Source organism: Prunus avium, chromosome 3, assembly GCF_965620075.1.
Source record: "Prunus avium chromosome 3, drPruAviu1.hap1.1, whole genome shotgun sequence".
Classification (NCBI taxonomy): domain Eukaryota; kingdom Viridiplantae; phylum Streptophyta; class Magnoliopsida; order Rosales; family Rosaceae; genus Prunus; species Prunus avium.
The window spans coordinates 3,076,151-3,094,406 of NC_142286.1; the positions used below are offsets into that span (position 1 = coordinate 3,076,151).

General features: G+C 39.8%; 2 protein-coding genes and 1 pseudogene across 2 annotated transcripts; all 3 read right to left on the reverse strand.

Moving 5' to 3' along the window:
• Nucleotides 1-4,254: 4,254 nt before the first annotated feature.
• LOC110768904 (putative inactive disease susceptibility protein LOV1) lies at nucleotides 4,255-7,785 on the reverse strand. Its single transcript, XM_021972773.1, has one exon. It carries the CDS (start codon nucleotides 7,783-7,785, stop codon nucleotides 4,255-4,257), a length of 3,531 nt encoding a protein of 1,176 aa, XP_021828465.1.
• Nucleotides 7,786-10,916: 3,131 nt separating this feature from the next.
• LOC110768906 (uncharacterized) lies at nucleotides 10,917-13,012 on the reverse strand (annotated as a pseudogene).
• A 1,088-nt stretch (nucleotides 13,013-14,100) lies between these two features.
• Nucleotides 14,101-17,705, reverse strand: LOC110768907 (putative inactive disease susceptibility protein LOV1). The gene is made up of 2 exons (XM_021972775.1): nucleotides 16,560-17,705; nucleotides 14,101-16,416 (listed from the first exon to the last, which is right to left on the reverse strand). The coding sequence occupies exons 1-2, from the start codon at nucleotides 17,703-17,705 to the stop codon at nucleotides 14,101-14,103; spliced, it is 3,462 nt and encodes a 1,153-aa protein (XP_021828467.1).
• Between the last annotated feature and the right edge of the window lie 551 nt (nucleotides 17,706-18,256).

Genomic DNA, 18,256 nt, shown 5'->3' on the forward strand with positions numbered 1-18,256 from the left:
CAATCATGTGGTTACTACAGCCGCTGTCAATATACCATTTCTTGTTGGTTCCTTCTGGTGTGGCTTGATGAGCATAAAACACATGCTCATTCTTCTCACTATTCTCTGAGTAATTGGCTTGATAGTTCTTGATCCGACAGTCTTTTTCTATGTGCCCAAATTTTTTACAATTTCGACATTTGGGCTTGCCACGGAACCAACAATATTTTTCTAGATGGTTTGTGTTTTTACACACCCCGCAGGGAGGATAGATTTTTCTTTCCTTTATTTCATTTTTATTTTCCCAATTCTTATTGGATTTATAATTTTCTCTTCTAGAACTTTCTCCAAATTTCCTTTCCCCTTCTTTAGTTTTCTGAGACCTTAAATTTAGTTTTGACTGAAAGGCACTTTCAACTGAATTTTCATTTCGCCTACTCAGTCTTTTCTCATAAGCTTCAAGAGAGCCCATTAGTTCTGTCACTGACAGACTAGTTAAATCTTTTGTCTGTTCAATGGTAGTAACTATCGGATCATACTTATCAGGAAGACTTATAAGTATTTTTTCTACAATTATTGAATCATTAATATTTTCTCCATAGGCTCTCAATTGATTGATTATTATTTTTATTTTAGCATAATAGTCTTGTGTGGTCTCAGAATCCTTCATTTTAATGTTTGCAAACTCTCTTCTCAAAGTTTGTAGTTTAACAGCACGTACCTTGGCATTGCCTTGAAATTCCTCCTTTAAGGTATTCCATGCTTCCCTTACAGTTGTGGCTCCCATGATCCTTGGAAAAATCGTATCATGCAAGGCTTGTTGCAGGGCATATAAGGCCTTTGCATCTTTTTGTTGATCCTTCTTCAGTTGCCTCAACTGCTCCACCGTTGGATTTTCTGGATTATTGAAGCCACTATCAACTATGTCCCATAAGTCCTGAGACATAAAATAGGTCTTCATTTTAATACTCCAAAAGTCATAGTTTTCTCCTGAGAAAATAGGAAGAGGGTCAGAGTTTTGGCTAGTGGTAGACATGATGGAGGACTAGAGTGAACCAACGCCCAAGGTTGATCGGAACAAGCTCTGATACCACTGTTAGTTGAAGGGAGAAGAGAGGCTTAGAGAATAGTTAGTTTACTATTTAGGACAATATTGTTTATGTGGAATAGAAAGCTTTTGAAAGGGTAACAAGATAATTTTATTTTATTAAGAAGGGTACAAGGCTTTAGAATTGGATACAAGAGTTGGCTGGGAGTTAGACAAGCTGTAGCTTCAGTTTTCACTTGATTACAATTTTGTATAGGCATCAAGCCTATATATAGGAGATTACAACCGACATAGCACAAGTTCCACCGACTTGGCTTGTACATTTACAGCCACTAGATTATATAACTTTCTAGACTTAACTATATTATTCTAATATAATATCTAGTTAATGTAGTCTTGCTCTAGAGAATTCCTCCATTGATATTTGTCTTTAGCCATAATTTTTCACATGATTCTAGATTTCTCTAGTTATAGTTAATAGATATTTCTAACTTCTACTTTCTCTCAATCTTTCTTGATTTTTCTATATTATTCTAGTACAAATGTGTATTACTTTTTAACAGATATCAATGAGCTGAAACGCATATGTCAGTGTCTCATTTTAGTTATTCCCTCCTTTGCAGGTGCCTGTAGTTACTTTCCATTTCTCCAGTATACACACATATATGTCACTATGAGCAACTCTAAGCTGCGGGTAGATGTCGTCAGCGCCTATGATCTTTTGCCTACAGATGGGCAAGGCTCATTAACTTTGATGGTCAGAGGCTCCTTACCACCATTATAGAAAAGAATCTTAATCCAGATTGGAATGAAAGCTTCTGCTTCAACATTTTCGATCCTTCGAATTGTCACAACCTTACTCTCGATGCATGTGTCTACAGTAGTGCCACAGCTACCTACCTCCTCAAGATCGTTTCTTGGAAAGATTAGCCTAACTGGGAATTTATTTTGCTCTTATTCTGATGCTGCTGTTACGCATTACCCTTTGAATAAAAAGCGTTGTCTCTCATGGTCCTCTGTAAGAGGAGAGCTCGGCCTAAAGGTTTATGTTACTCATGACCCATCAATTAGGCCCTCCACCCCAATTGTTGTTGTTGGAGCTGTTAAACCGTTTCGATTTGGTTCCTGTGATGGTAGAGTAAAATTCCCCATTAACTTGAAAACCATTTATAGTGGACAAGTCAACTTTCTTTTTGGGTCTTAAGAAATTGAGAAATTGAGAAAATTTTAGCAATGCCTCTTTTTCTTCTTTTTTTTTGGGTCGAAATGCATCTTCATTCAAGAACAGGGGGAAAACACCCTGGGCAAACAACAGACAGAAGCAAAGCCAAGAAGGATACCACCAAACCACAAGCCAGCTAGGTGGAAAAATTATCTAAACTTCAACTATAGACCTTGTTTCACTTTGCACTCTAAACTTTATATTTGGTTTTGAGCCCTCTTAATCTTTCAAAAATGTGTAATGTTCCATTTTCCGTCAAGTTTGTTAATTCCTTAGTCAAATTCAGGGACATTTATATCCATTCAAGTTAGAATATGGTTTGACCCACTTAAACCCTAATTGACTTAACTCATTCTTTCCTGTAAATCCTAATTTTAGAGCATCTACAATCATGCTCCCTATTTTTTAGTTAAAATTTAGCTAAAAACACACAAAAGTTATTTTAGGAGCTTCTTTAAAATTTGAACTCCAATCATACTCCCTACTTTAGGGAGTCATAGATATTAAATAGTTAACATTAATTAAAAGTTTAAACTATGCATAAAACAAAGCATTACTAAATTATAGAGAGCCAATAGGAGTCTTCTCTCTCTCCTTAGATTTAGGAGCTCATGAGGTCTCCTTCTTTTAGGAGGTGGATAGGGAGCTTGGTTGGAGTTATATTTTTTCCAATTCCTACCTAAAATTTGTCTAAAGAGATGATTTAGGGAGTTCATTATGGATGCTCTTACTGGACAAAAAAGAAAATGGAAAAGGATGAAAATTAGGCTTCGATGGGCAAAAATGGGTTATGAAGGGACGAATGGGCTGAGTCAATTAGGATTTAAGTGGGTCAAACCAAATCCTAACTTGAATGGACATAAATGCCCCTGAAATTGACAAGAGGAATTAATAAACTTAACGGAAAGGGAACATTGACACGTTTTGAAAGATTAAGGAAGCTCCAAACCAAATTGAAAGTTCAGAGAACAAAGTAAAACAATATTTATAGTTCACGGGGCATTGCTGAAAAAAAAAAGGGAGTTTCACTAAAATACCCAAAATGGGGGCTGAAATTATAAAAATACCCAACACCCAAAACACTTTATAAACATACCCAAAACTCTTCATTACACATTACACACACTCAAAACCCATTTATAAACATACTCAAAACCCATCATTACACACATACCAAAAACCCATTTTGGGTATGTTTTTATGTTTAAATAGTGCTTGGGTATTTTTATAAATACATGTCTAGGATTGGTTATTTTTATAAATATCTATAAAAAAAAACCCCTTAAGAAATTGTGGATACGGAGCAGGTTTATGGGAAATTGAAAGTATATTTAAATGGATAATTTGTGTATATTGTTAGAATCTTAAAATTGTGTACCATATGAAGAAGAAGAGTTTAATTATATTGACTTTTCAAGTCGTTGTTTAGTATTTTGTGTCTCTATTCGACTAGATCAAACTTTAATTTCTTCATATAATATCCTCCACATGCATCATGCCAATTGCAGGCTGCAAAGTTCATACATCACACGCATATGTACGACTGGATTAAACTTTGAAGTTAATTTCTAAATAATATCTACTTGCGCCAATCGCTGCCATCAATTCTTATGTTTTTTTTTTTTTGGGGTCAAACATCAACTTCTTATGACTCCAATTTCTCTTTGATATAACATTTCACTTAGAGAAATTCTTTCCAGATGATCGGGTACAATTTTGGAACTTACTAGTCTGCAACTTTTTTACCAAAAAGAGAAGAAATGATTGGATCAAAATGTAGAATCACAAGTTCATCATCATAAACATGAACATCAGTCGTCTGTTGTCATTTGTGCTGTGTTAAATGTCTACAATTTGCTCCAACGAAAAAAATAAACAAAACAAAGGACATACCTAAAATAGCAGTCAAAGACCAAGCATCCATTTCCACTGCAGGAGAGTGAATAATTGTGCCACAGCTGCTGCAAAGCCGTTTGGGAAATATCACATGCCTATTTCGTAGGCATCAGTTAACTTCAAATTTCTGTAGGATCTTTAAATGTGTCAATCCAGTAGTGATTGTCAAGTTCCTGCAGGATTTAATCTCTAACTCCCTAAGGTTTAGCATTGCTCCTTCTTGCACATCCAATTTTTTCAGAGTATCTAGATTCCGAAGCTTCAGAACCAAAAGCAGGGGAAAGTCATTCATGGAGCAAACCAAGTTTGGTCCTTCATAAGAACCAGAGTTCAAATTCAGCGATTTAAGGTTTGGAAGCTTCCCTAACATTGGCATCGGGTCTTCTTGGATCCCGGAGGCCGATAAGGTAAGATGAGTGAGGCTTGCTGGGAGTTCACCTATGATGGATGCAGGGTTTTCAAGCCTTCCCAACAAATATAGGCTGGAGAGTTTCTCAAGTTTTGACAGAGGTTTTAATTTCAGAAGCTGAGGAGCACTCTTCTCATTAACCGATACCAACTTCAAAGACTGCAAATTGGTCAGCTGCATAATCCATTTTGCCAACACCTTTTGCTCTGGTGGTGCCAACTGGATTGTCAACCCCAGTTTTCGAAGGTTGATCAACTTGTCCCGCCGGTCTTTCACAAGATTGTCCTTACCTACAAATACACCTGACAATGTCTGCAAATTGCTCAAGGGAAGGGAAGTTGGTGCAGACATTTGAATATTCTGATTCAAGTAGAGATGCCGAAGTTTCTTCAATTTCCGAACTGAACTAGGGAGAGTTCGAACATAAGTATGCTTCAAATCTAGTGTTAGGAGGTTAACCAAATTGCCTATCGATTCTGGGATCGTCGATAGGTATGTCCACCTTAAGCCCAGATATGCTAACTGCCTTAATTTTCCGATGGCCCTAGGAATTTCAGGCATGCATACACGTTCAAGGTCAAGAACCTGTAGTTGTCCGAAGAAACCACCAGTAATGCCACTGCGAAGAATCTCGCCTATTTCCTCCCGGGGCTTATTTCCTTCTTGACTATCAAAGAGGAGAATGGATTGGCTTTCATTTTGCATAACCATTGGGGAATTTGCGTTGAGACCATTGATCTCATGGAAACGGGCATCCTTATCATCAAAATGAAAGGCAAGTTGGCCGCTTAAACTGGTAGGTTTGCTGCTATTGCCTTTCCCTTGCAACATGAGATCTCGCAGGGCAGTAGGCAAGCAACATGTCTTCACCTTCCCGTCGAGATTTTTTTGAACTACTTGAATCACATTACGACCAATCAACTGCAATAGATACTCATATACAACATTTTCGTGAGTATTTGAGGTTTTCCCACCTTTGCTTACTTCTGCCAGTCCTTGTGCAACCCACGAAGCGACTATTCTCCTCACAGGGATTTCGAAATCCCCAGAAAAGAGTTGGAAGTAAGAAAAACATTTACCAAGAATTTGGTGTGATTGCAAATCCACTTTATTCACTTCCAGGTTCTCTTTCCACGGTTTCTGGTTCTGTTCCTGCTGAGTGATGCCCTTGAGCACCTCTAATTCCTCAGATGTCACTTTCTTCCCGGACAGTGGATAACCAATGCGTAATATGACAAGTGGTAAGCCTCCACCTCTTCCTACAACTTTCTTTGCAAGAGCTTCATGTTCCGGAGGACAACGCACCATCTGGGTGAAGAGCTCCCAGCTCTCTTCTTTGGTTCGCAGACGAAGCTGGTGGGGAATGCTATTTTGGTCAGCAGCTGAAGCGATGGCCTTTTCCCTCGTGGTGAGCAAAATTCTGCTCCCGTTTGCCACTTTTGGGAATGCTGCTTTGAGAGCATACATGGCTTGGATTGACAAGACTCCATCCAGAATTACAAGGTATCGCTTCGGCTCCAAGAAACCATGCAATTTATTGATCCAGTGTTCTTTTCCATCCCCTTTCTCTTGGGTCTCCAAGACCTGCCTTCCAACACTTGCCAAAAGTGCATATTCATCAGAATCTTGATCAGCATCAGGCATGGTCACCCAACGACGGATTTCAAAACGGTTTGAAATAGTACTATGGTAATAAACTTTCTTCGCCAGAGTAGTCTTACCTATACCCTTCATCCCCACAATGGATATGATAGGACGACACTGTTCACCGTTATCAGCCAGTCTCATGACCAGTTCATGTATGTCTTCCTCCAAACCAACAACTGAGCATAGCTCCTGCCTTGCCTCAATGGAATAAGCTTGTACGCATCTTTGAAGAACATTGACAGTGTAATTGATTCGGGTAATTTCTGAGAGAAGCTTGGACCCTGAACCTTCATTATTGGGGGTGTTTGAGGACTGCTGATCTGCTTCAGGAACCAGTTTCTTCAATTGCTCCAAGCAAGCATTTCTTAAATGAATAGCATAATCTTCAGTTCCTTTTGTACCTTTGAGAAATGTATGCATCTGCTCCAACTCCTCGCTCAGTGCGATGACGTTAGATACTAATTCGTCGCTTGTGTTTGCCACTTGATTCAGCCAGTTACGAATGTTGTGCACCGCAGACGACAAATCCATATCATCTGTAGCCTGATACTTGAAGCTTCCTTGTTGAGTAAACCGGTTCGCAGATAATTTTGAGGATTGTCGTCTGACAAATTTAAACCCATATCTTTCCTTTGTTTCCAGGAGGTCGGAGATCCAAGTGCCGACGTCCAGGATGACCTCCTTAAGCTTCCGCCTATCCCTCCGGTTACTGACAACTGAAAGCCACCAACTTCTCTGATCTGCTTCTGTAATGTTTATGCTGTCAATGGCCTGATTTGCTTCCTCGATGGTCTCGTTTGCTTCCACCACCCAGGACTTCTCCATTTCAGTTTCCAGTCTGAGGGGTTGCAAATCTTTCATGAAAGCATGCAGCAGCTCTAAATGCATTGTGGTACTAGAGTTGACGAATTTTGGGTTTTCAGCGATCAGGTTCTTTATAGAGGAGATTAATTCCTCAGCTCTTAAGCTAACAGGCGGACCGGGGCCTGGCGTGGACTGCTCCAATGTCTCACCAACCACAGATCTGTCCTGCAGGCTACTAACCCAGGACCTGGACTGCTCCAGTGATCTGTAGATGTCGCTGGCACCTATTTTCTTCTTCCAGAGGAGACTATTGAGCGGGTTTATACTGGGGTCAACGTCGAGTTTCTTCTTGCCAAGGAAATGATTGAGGCCCTTCATCCGAAGGGCAAGCTGAAGCATCGGTACCAGATCAGTTAAGATTAAAACAAACCACTTGGGAGAGGTTCTTCTGTTTTCCAATATTCGAACACACCGGGTTGCCTCGGAGGCCACTTCTCTTGCTTTGTTCATCCACCCTTCCTCCCATTCATTCAATACTCGTGCAGTCATCCCAGCTTGGATGAGTTGGGGATCCAAAAGCTTATCATTGGCTTTCTGTATTATTTCATTCCGCGATCGCGAGACATAGTCAAAGTCTTCGAGAAGAGCAGCTAATAGTCTGGATTCTCTTCTAATCCACTTGTACTTGGCGTTCAAGTATCTGAAAGTAATTTCAGATGCAGCAATTGCAACCACGTAAAAAGCAAACAGGATCCAACAGGTGATGTATGCAACGGCCATTTCAACCAAATACAGACTTAGTTGCTCTTGTTCATAACCAGAAATGAAGATGAGCAGGCCCTGTCACATCCACCATCTATCCCTGATTTCATTAAGCTTTTCCATGATGGAAACTGAAGACATTAACTTTTGCAACTTTACAGGGGTCCTAATGTGGAAGAAAAAGTAGTATGTATATAAACAAAAGGGGAACCTGAGACTATAATAAACAAAAGTTGGAATTTGAAGCTCTAATGAACAAGTCAAGTAGAACCCACGAGGAGGAGGAGGAGGAGGAGGAGGGTAAGGCCATGGAGAAATTGCAATTCAGTAAGAACTTTGAAGTCTTCCCATGCTACCTCTAGATAAAAGTAGTATATAAACATAATTTCAGGGCAAAACCCTTTTTAAAGGAAATTTCCTATTGAGAAGAGCAATATTATACTAAACTCACATATGCTACACGGATGCTAGGATTCATACCCATCGCCTTTCATGAGGGAAAAATTGCTCCAAATCACTACACTAGTGGGTCTTTTGCAGGCAAAACCCATTTTTGGTTCCTGTAATTTGATCAATTTCCTACTTTTGTCATTATTAATTCAATTTTAACAATTTTAGTCTTCAAGTTATGTTTAATTAGCAATTAAGTACTATGAATCTATATTGTTAAAAGAATAGGCAAAAAGTTTAAAGTCAATGATCACATGGTTGATTGCAAACTTGTTGGAAAGACAAAAATGTTCTTACATGGTGATTGCATATTAATTACCATCAAACTCCATATATTAAATTGTCAAAATTGAAATTATTATAGGGATTATAAAAAAATGCAATATTAGTCAAACTATAGGCAGAAAAAAGTCATTTAGAAAATATAGATCAAGCTTCCTTGTATTTTATTTTTTTATACAAGTGATACTCTACTTTAATCTAATTTAAACTGCGGAGAGGGGAATTCGAACTTGGGTGTAGAGTGAGGAGCACATCCACTCTACCTATGTCTGTTTTTTATTTTTTATTTTTAGTACAAGTAATTGGGGGTGGTGGGTTTACACAAATATTAATTGAGTGTCTAGAGGTTTCAAATCTATGCCCACATGATTTGAGGTGAAAGAACTCAAAGCTATACCCAACTGGCTTCCTCGTACTCTTTAATCTTTATAATAATAATTTAATATATCATTTTGTGGCCTTTAAATTTAATCACTTTCAAGGGTGGTGATGAATGATCACATAGTTATTTTTACTTTAAAATTAAAAGAAAATATAATCAATTACTATTAGGCGATTGACAACTTTTCAAGTTAGCTAGTAAAACTCTTTTTTTTTTAATTATTTATAAATATAAGTATCTCTCGCTCGCTCTATCCTTTTTTTTAAATATAGTAAAACTTTTCACAAAAGCTCAAGTGACAATGACTTTCTATCTCACATCTCTCGCTCTATCCTTTTTTTTCTTCTCATGTCTCTCTCCCTCTCCCTGTCTCTTCTATCTCCTCCTTGAAACTCTCTCTCTCTCTCCATTTTCTTTTTCTTTCTTTAAAATCACTTATTTCTCCTTTTTTTTTTTCTTTAGATCAACAACTATTTAAGTCCATTTTTGTCAGATCTCATCACTCTCTCTATCTCTTCATTTTATAAATCTAGGATTTATTTTGAATGGTTGGCTCCATTTAATTTGGTTTGGAGATGTAACCAATTCAAGCTGGACCACGTTATCATTCCTAGAAAATTGGGGAGGGAGGGGATGGGTTGGGGTGTGGGGAAACTCACTAAACCAATAGTTAATAGAAAGATATTAGTTTAAACAACTGAATGACAATTTAATACATTGACTTAAGACTAGGGATGGCAACTAGGGATGGCAACAGGCCGGGTAGGGGCCGGGTATGGCAATACCATCCCCATCCCCGCCCCCATCCCCGAACCAATCCCCGTTTAATAGGTTTCGGGGAATCCTCGTCCCCGTCCCCGTCGGGGGACTATCCCCCATACCCGGCCCGAATCCCCGATTTTTTTGCATAAAAAATATTATCATACATTTTAACATTAAGTTTCATATTAAATTATCATTCACCACATTCAAATTAACTATAAAGTTCAACTCAACTATTCAAAATCACATCAATATGAAAATCCAGAGAAGATTAGGAAGAATTAGGAGAGGGAGGTTAACTTAGGGTTAAACATAAATATTATAATTATATATTTATTTATTGAAATATAAACATATATATTTTCGGGTCGGGTTCGGGGATGGGGACGCCAATACCATCCCCTCCCCATACCCGTCGGGGGTTTTTCAAGTTCGGGGATCCCCGTACCCGATACCCGTTTGGCCCCGAAATCTCCCCCCGTTAGGGTCGGGGACCCGACGGGGACCTGTCCCCGCGGGGATTTTTGCCATCCTTACTTAAGACAATTGACGAAGTAAACAACTCAACATCCATTAAAGAAAAGTTAACAACTTAGCATTCAAATTATAGTACATGTTCCAGCATGTAAGAATAGATCGAGCTTTAATCAGATTATAGTATGTAGATGCATACTATTTTCCCCAAATAATATTTTCTCGGGCAACAAAAGGACTCATCATTATTTTTCTTATTAAATGATATAGCTGCATCCACTAATAATAATTTAGCTAATGAACGTTTACCCTTCAAAGGACAAAAAAGACTCAACATGCGCTTTCAAACTTTGATTTGTTGTCTGTTCATTCACATCCGATGTTCTAGCTTTCAGAATCATAGAATTAGTTTATGGACACTGCTCATAAAGGATACAAGTTATAACATAATTGTGTTCAGTATAGGAACAATCGTATTCATGTCCAAGTTGTGAAAATTCATTTGGCATGAAATTGTCTGCCTGCCTAATCTGAAATTGACATATTTCAGTTAGAGGATGTCTCGATTTTTGTAGCCGGACATCCTCTCATTACAAGCGATGAAATTGACCGGTGGATTCTTGATCGGCCATGGACTGAACATTTTATAAATTCAAGCAAAACATAAGGCTACTTACTTAAAAGCAAATATAGAAAAAGAGAATACAACTATAATCAGAGCGTATGGATCACGAGGGTTACTGCCAAAGAGAAGAATGAGACATGTCTTTTACTAGATAATATCATGTTTCTGCTATCCAATTTGAGTTTGGAGAATATCTTGTTGCTTATATCATTTTCACCGCACATTCAATACTATGGCCTTTTGAAGTTCGAAAGTTTGAAGTTGTTCAGTTAAACCAAGATGTGCCATAAGAAGCCAGACATGAGTGAGCAGCTCTCCCCCATGCCTGAGTTGCGCAGCGTGATGATTCCATCGACAATGGCTGGCAGCTGAAGATAGCATTTCCACCCAGACGTGGCTGATCAACTCCCACTTCTTCTGATTCTCCCAATTTTCCTTTGTTTCCAGGGATTCCAAATCTTTAGCAAGCTTGCATGCATCAAATAGCACTGACTTGCTTTCATCTCCTTTTACTTCAGCTGGAAGGATCTCATCACTGTTCACCTCACGTAGTTTTTTGCAAGCCAGGTCATATTCTGATCTTTGGCATCTTCTTTGTTTGAAGAATTCCGTGGCTTCGGCGCATGTGTCCTTGAACCTGATTTGTCCGATCCCATTGGGCAGCATGAAGGGACGCTTGACTAGGAGATACAAAATATACTCGGACAACAACTTGCTGGCTTCACAATTCGGATCGGGGAAAGAGTTTGGGTATGTTTCCTGATCAGAGTAATAACAGAGTTGTGTTGCAATATGCCAAAGAAGAATGCTGAGATCAAATTCTTCTCCAATGCTCCAGCCAAGTTTTTCGATACAATTCTCATTTTGAAGAACCCAATCCATCCTACGATCCCTTAACTTCTTGTAACCTTCAGCGTTTGGGGCACATGTTGATTTCTTTAACAGCTGCAGAAATATCAGTTCCTTCAACTCTCTAGGGACTTCCACTAGTTTCTTCGATTTTCTGCATATCCCGGAGACCTTTTCGAGGAACCTGTACTTGGCCCGCTTATCTTCACAGCAGATTGAAATTAAGTTGTATTGTGTAATTACATTAGACCACCTTTTGTTTTCAGCTAACGGCATATGTGAAATCACTGGATACAACAAATGTGCTGCTATCTTGTGCTTACAAAACCATAGCACTGCCCAATCTGAGCGTAGAAATAAAATCACAGCATAGAGCTCGAGGATGATAGCACCAGCCAGCAACACATAAGTGATAATTAGACTTGGTGCTGAATAATCTTGCTTCTCGATCATGACCAGGAAGGTGACAGAGACGGAAATGATGGAAACAAAACTGGTAAAACGAAGAATTGCGCCGTTGAGACTATAAAGGACAGCCTTTGTATAAAACAAATCATACATGAACCCAAGCTCAATCTCAATCACTTTGAAAGCTTCATAGTAGGATCTGTTCTGGAAGAAGGATTTGCTTTTCAAGATATCATGGATGCTGAGGATGAGATCTGCAAATAGCCTCTTGAAAATGTTGAAGAAGACATCGGCATGTTGCAAATTGGCTGTATTTGGAAAGATGCTTGGAGCTGTAAAGGAAAAATCACCAATGGTGGGAGCCTCATCCACTCTCTCTATGTCAACCTTGAACCCTTCACGCTTCTTCGAGCGCAGTTCTTCCGTGTATCTAGCATAGTTGGGCCCTTGGGTCAGGACGACGAAACATAGAATCTCTGAAATGCTTACTGCTTGCAGACCTCAAAACCCAAGTCCGCTCCGCAAACTTGATGATCCCTGCAACAAACACTGGAATTGCAAGAAGGTTAAGCGCCTGACCAGCCCAGGCTGTAAGAAAGACATAGACAGCCAGGGACACCTGGACAAGGAGCACAAGCAAGTGCCTCCACCACAACTCATTGTCTTCCAAAGAGTATGCAGTGATGGTGTCCGGGCCGCCAAGGTGAAGCAGAAGAAACGGCGCCCAAAATGCTGTCAGGATCTGGTCTTGGTCGTCTGCATTTGCGGAATTCATATTGTGGTTTGTTGATGATAAATTTTTGGAAAGGAGGCTGAGTGAGACTGTTGCAACCCAGTCTGCGGACAAGTAGGCAAGCCACAGCAATCGGAGCCATTTGCTGGTTGAGTACTTCCTCTTGTTGCCAAAAACTATGAGAATGCCTTGTAAGATGAGGCTCAATACCACCATTACACGGATTTCCCACACACAAGCTCCATAGTTTGCTCAGACTTTCTGGGAAAATCTCCGTCATCACCTTCCTCTTCTTTGTATGGATGCAAATTGAACTGCTAATTTAAATACTCATGAACATAAAAGGTGTCTTTATACAAATTACATGGAAAGAAAGGAGAAACTAATTGTCAACGTACACATTGCCTTAAAGTATATATAAAACTCAAAATTAGGTGGAGATGCTTAAGATTGTTTATATCATTAAAGGCAAAGCTTGTATTTCCGATATAACTCTCAACAATAAGTAACTCTCAGCAGTAGTTTTTGGGTCAAGGACTACTCGGTCAGCACTCATTGAGGCATCCTTTAAATAGAGTTTATGTGGGACACAATGTTAGGGCCCAATTGGGTATTCAACAATCCCAATCGCTTATTTTCCACATTTCCCTTTCAGAAGATTTCGATTATCAATTTTTTAATGACGAAACAATATATATTTTGTTCGAAAATAACCGATACTCAGAAAGGTAAAATTGAACACAGAAAGTTGAGTGCAAGGTAAATTCTTTTGATCACTTGAGCTAGAAATCTCTTGCAATGAAAAAAAAAAATCTTATAATGCTTTTTTATATAACTCAAAGGTAGAATGAAGATTGAATGCTCAAGAAAATTATGTATTTTGGTTATTAATGTACCAAATCCATTAAACCCTAAACTTATTTAGTTCAAAACCAAAGACAAAGACGCATCAAACCTACTAAACTGGATTGGATTGTCACAAGAAAATCCCTCATTTGATCGAATCATGTTGGTTTTTGAACTTAGAGATCCAAGTCAATCTACCAAAATCATCAACCTCGTGATCAAATAGGATTAGATTAGATTTGATCGATTGGCTTGGTTGGATTGAATTGAATCTTGAACACCGGTAGATTGGGTGTTGTAATGTGACCATGTTGATCATATTCAGGCTCCTAGCATGAGGATGTGTGACGCTACAATTTATATATGCTAGACAAAACTTGATGCATTTCTTGTGATTACGTTCATAAATCATGTAAAGGTATCTTATTAATTACCCAAACCTGCTCATTGTTAACCTTCTAGGGGCAAGAAACAGATAAGAAACAAAGAAACAATAATCTCAATGATTTATTCTCATCTTTCTCACGATGGATAGAACATATCAAAGTAAGTAGTGATGGTCAAGTTGTGGCAGGATCTAGTATCTATGTCGCGAAGATTTTGCATTGCTCCGTTTTGCACTTCCATGATTTCCAGGGTATCTAAATTCCAAAGCTTCAAAAATAAAAGAAGGGGAAATCCACCTGTGCAGCAAACCATCTGTGTTCCTAGATAAGAATCAGAGTGGAAAGAAAGGGATCTAAATTTCGGAAGCTGGCCTAGCATTGGCATTGGATCATCTTCAATTCTAGTGGCCGATAAGGTAAGCTGGGTGAGGCTTTGCGGGAGTTGATATATGATGAACTGATTTTCAAGCGTCCCAAACAAATGTAGGCTGGACAGATTCGTAAGGTGAGAGATGGTCTCTAGTTTCAGATGCTGAGGTGCCCTCTTCTCATCTATTGATCTCAGCCTCAAAGATTCTAGGTCAGTCAGCTTCTCAATCCATTTCGCCACTAGCATTTGCTCTGTCAGTGCAAGATTGAATACCAAAGCCAATTTTCGAAGTTTCGTCAACTTGTCCAGACGATCCTTCAGAGGATGGCCCTTCTCCACAAATAGGCCTGATAATATCAGCAGATTTTTCATCGATATCATGAAAATTGGTCGATGTATTTGACAGTTCTCGTTCAAGTAGAGATGCCGGATTTTCTTCAGCTTCCATATTGAACTAGGGAGTGTTCTAACATGGGTATGCTTCAAATCTAGAGTTATGAGTTTCACCAAGTCCCCAATAGATTCAGGGATCGTCAATAGGTAAGTTCGCCTTAATCCCAGATATGTCAGCTGCTTTAATTTTCCAATGGTCTCGGGCAACTTTGGTCTGAACACACGTTCAAGGTCAAGAGTTAGTAGTTTTCCGAAGAGACCACCAGCAATGCCCCTACTAATAATTTCACCTACTTCCTCTCCAGGTTTGATTTTTGCTCGGGCATCAAAGAAGAGAATTGATCGGGGAAAGCTTTCCTTCAGCAAAACATTTCGCCAATTTGTGTTGAGACCATGAATTTGACGGGAACTGGTATCGTATGTATTACCATCTTCAGAATCATGAAGGTTATGGTTTCCGTCCACATTACTTGTAGGAGAAGTTAGAGATGACCCTGAACCTGTTTCGCTGCTATTATTGTCGTTGCCACCTTGCAACAAGAGATGTCGCACAGCACTAGGCAAGCGACATGTCTTGACCTTCCCATTAGGCTTTCTTTGAACCACTTGAACCACATTACGCCCAATCAACTCTGATAGATACTCGTATGCAACATTTTCAGGAATTTTTGTTTTCTCATCTCCGCTTACTTGTGCTAATCCCTGTGCAACCCACGAAGCGACAATTCTCCTTGCAGGGATTTCAAAGTCCCTAGAGAAAAGTTGGAAGTAAGACAAACATTTACTCAGAATTTCGTCGAATTGCAAGTCTGCATTATTCACTTGCACAGTATCCAACCACGGTGTTCGGTTCTGTCCTTGAGTGATACGCTCAAGCTCCTTCAAATATTCCTCTGGTGTCGACACTTCCTTCCACGACAGTAGATACCCAACACGATTTACGGCAAGTGGTAAGCCTCCCCCTCTCCCTAAAACTTCCTTTGCATCAGTTTGCAGTTCATCAGGACAGTGATGCACTATCTGGGAAAAAAGATCCCAGCTCTCTTGTTTGGTTCGTAACCGAAGATGGTGGTGGTTAATGCTATTTTGGTCAGCATGTGACGCGATGGCCTTCTTGCATGTGGTGAGGACAATCCTTCTCTTGTTTGCCATTTCTGGAAATGCTACTTTAAGAGCATCCCAGGTTTCTGTTAACGAGACATTGTCTAAAACTAGAAGGTATCTCTCCTCCTTCAAGAAATCCCTCACTTTCTCAATCCAGTAGTCTTCCCTGTCCTGTTTCTCTTGCGTCTTCAGGACCTGGTTTCCAACAGCTTCCAATAATTCACTTTTGTCAAACACTTGAGGTACAGAGACCCAACGACGGACTCGAAAAAGGCGCTGAATGGTAGGGTGGTTATAGACTTCCTTGGCCAGAGTTGTCTTACCAATTCCCTTCATCCCCACAATGGAAATCACAGAGCGCTCTTTTCTGTTAGAAGTCAGTTGCGAGACCAGTTCATATACGTTTTCTTCCAGACCAACTACCGAGCAAGAATCCGCCCTTACCTCAATCGAATATACTTTTATGCATCTCTGAAGAAGATTTACTGCGTGCGTGATTCCCTTAATCTCCGAGATGGTGGTTACAAGCTCTGAGCCTTGGATGCCGGAGGCCTTTGAGTACTCCTCTGCTTCACGAGTCAGTTTCTTCAATTGCTCCAAGTAAGCACTTCTAAAATTAGGGGCATAGGCTTCAGTGGGTTTTTTTTTTTTTGGTCGAAGTCTTCAGTGGGTTTGGTATCTTTGAAAAGTTTATGCATGTGCTCCAACTCCTTGCTCATTGCGCTGACACACAAAGATAACTCTTTGCTTGTTTGCCGCAATTGAACGAGCCTGTCACGAATGTTGTCTACAGCTGATGACAAATGCCTGTCTGGAGTCTGATACTCAAGGGTTTGCTGTCGAGGAGATTTGCGGGCAAAATTTGGAGAGCGTCCTGTGATAAATTTAAAACCATATCTTTCCTTTGTTTCCAGGAGTGTGGAGATCCTAGTGCCAACGGACATTATTCCCCCCTTGAGCTTCCTCCTAGCCCTCCAATTACGGCTGAAATATACCCACCACCGTCTCTGTCGATTTGCTGCTATATTGATGTTGGCAATGTCATTTGTTGCTTCCTCAATCATCTTGCTTGCTTCGACCAACCATGACTTTTCCATCTCACTTTCTAGCTGTAGCAATTGTAAATCTTCCATGAAAGAAGGCAGCAGCTCTACATGCATCCTGATGGATATCACTTGCTCCACCATGCCATCCATCAATTTTGAGTTTCCAATGATCAGCTCCATTAGGGATGACACCAACTTAGCAGCTCCTGAGCTAACACACAGCGCTGGTGTCTGAACAGATTGATATTCATCAATCTCATCAACAATGGATCTGGCAAGCAAGCTTCTAACCTTGGACCTTGACTGCTCCAATGTTGCACGGATGTCCCTTGCGCTTACTTCCTTCTTCCCTTTGCTTCTCCTCCTCCGGCTCATCCCAAGGTTGTTATTAATCATTTCCTTGATCCGCCTCATCCCACGGGCAACATCAAGCATGGGCAGCAGATGATCAGTTATTAACAAAAAAACAAACCACTTGGAAGAGTTGCTTCGCTCTCTCAGTTCTTCGAAGCTCTGAAGGCACCAGGTTGCCTCCGAAACCACTTTTCTTGCATTCGTTATCCAGCTCTGCTCCGTTTCATTCAGTCGTAGAGTAATTCCAGCCTGGATGAGTTGATCAGAATCCAAAAACTGACTGGCTTTCCGTGTAATTTGATCCTCTGACCTCAAAACTTCATCATAATCTTTTAAAAGTGCTTCCAACAACCTCGATTCTCTTTCAATCCACTTATGTTTTGCGTTTGAGTATGCAAAAGCAATTGCCCTTGCGACGCTGCAGAGAAGGTAAAAAACCAACAGGACGCAAGAGGTGACAACTACAATGGCCATGGGTTGCTCTGCTCTCCTCTTCTTTGGCCGATGCTCTTCTCCTTTGAGGTTGTCAAAATGTAGCTGCAACTTCAAACAGATGAAGTTGCTCAGAGATTCTCAAAGCTTCGCCATGATGGAGAAGACACTGGGTATTTCAATTTGCCGGTGGTCAATGTGGTGGATAAACAAAATTGTTACTCCTCAAACAGTAAGGAGAGGATTGAATATTGATGAACGACAATGAGTGGCTTTGACTAAACTTTGGAGTTCAAGAAAAAGGTCTCCATTGATAGCTCTAGACATAACTTACAAGGATATGCCCACAATTCCAACAGTTTGCTAAAGAATTTTAGAGAAGTCAATAGTAAAAAATACTAACACTCAACAAATTTGCATATTTTTTAAATTAATAAGAGAAAATTGTATTCATAATTCAGCCACAAAGAGCTACTAGTCAACCGAATATAGATGCATTTTTTTCTTTTTCTTTTCTAAGAGAGAGTTTATTTGTATTTCCATTACGGAAAACAAGTTAACTATCTCAAGTCCCCACATTTGAATTTCCCCTC

Excerpts from the sequence above, each read along its gene's own strand:
- LOC110768904 (XM_021972773.1), bottom strand. The coding sequence starts at position 7,785 with ATGGCCGTTGCATACATCACCTGTTGGATCCTGTTTGCTTTTTACGTG.
- LOC110768907 (XM_021972775.1), bottom strand. The coding sequence starts at position 17,705 with ATGGCCATTGTAGTTGTCACCTCTTGCGTCCTGTTGGTTTTTTACCTT. Across the intron at positions 16,417-16,559 it reads GCAAAGAGTTATCTTTGTGT|AAACTGACTCGTGAAGCAGA; the intron begins GTCAGCGCAATG and ends GAGCAATTGAAG.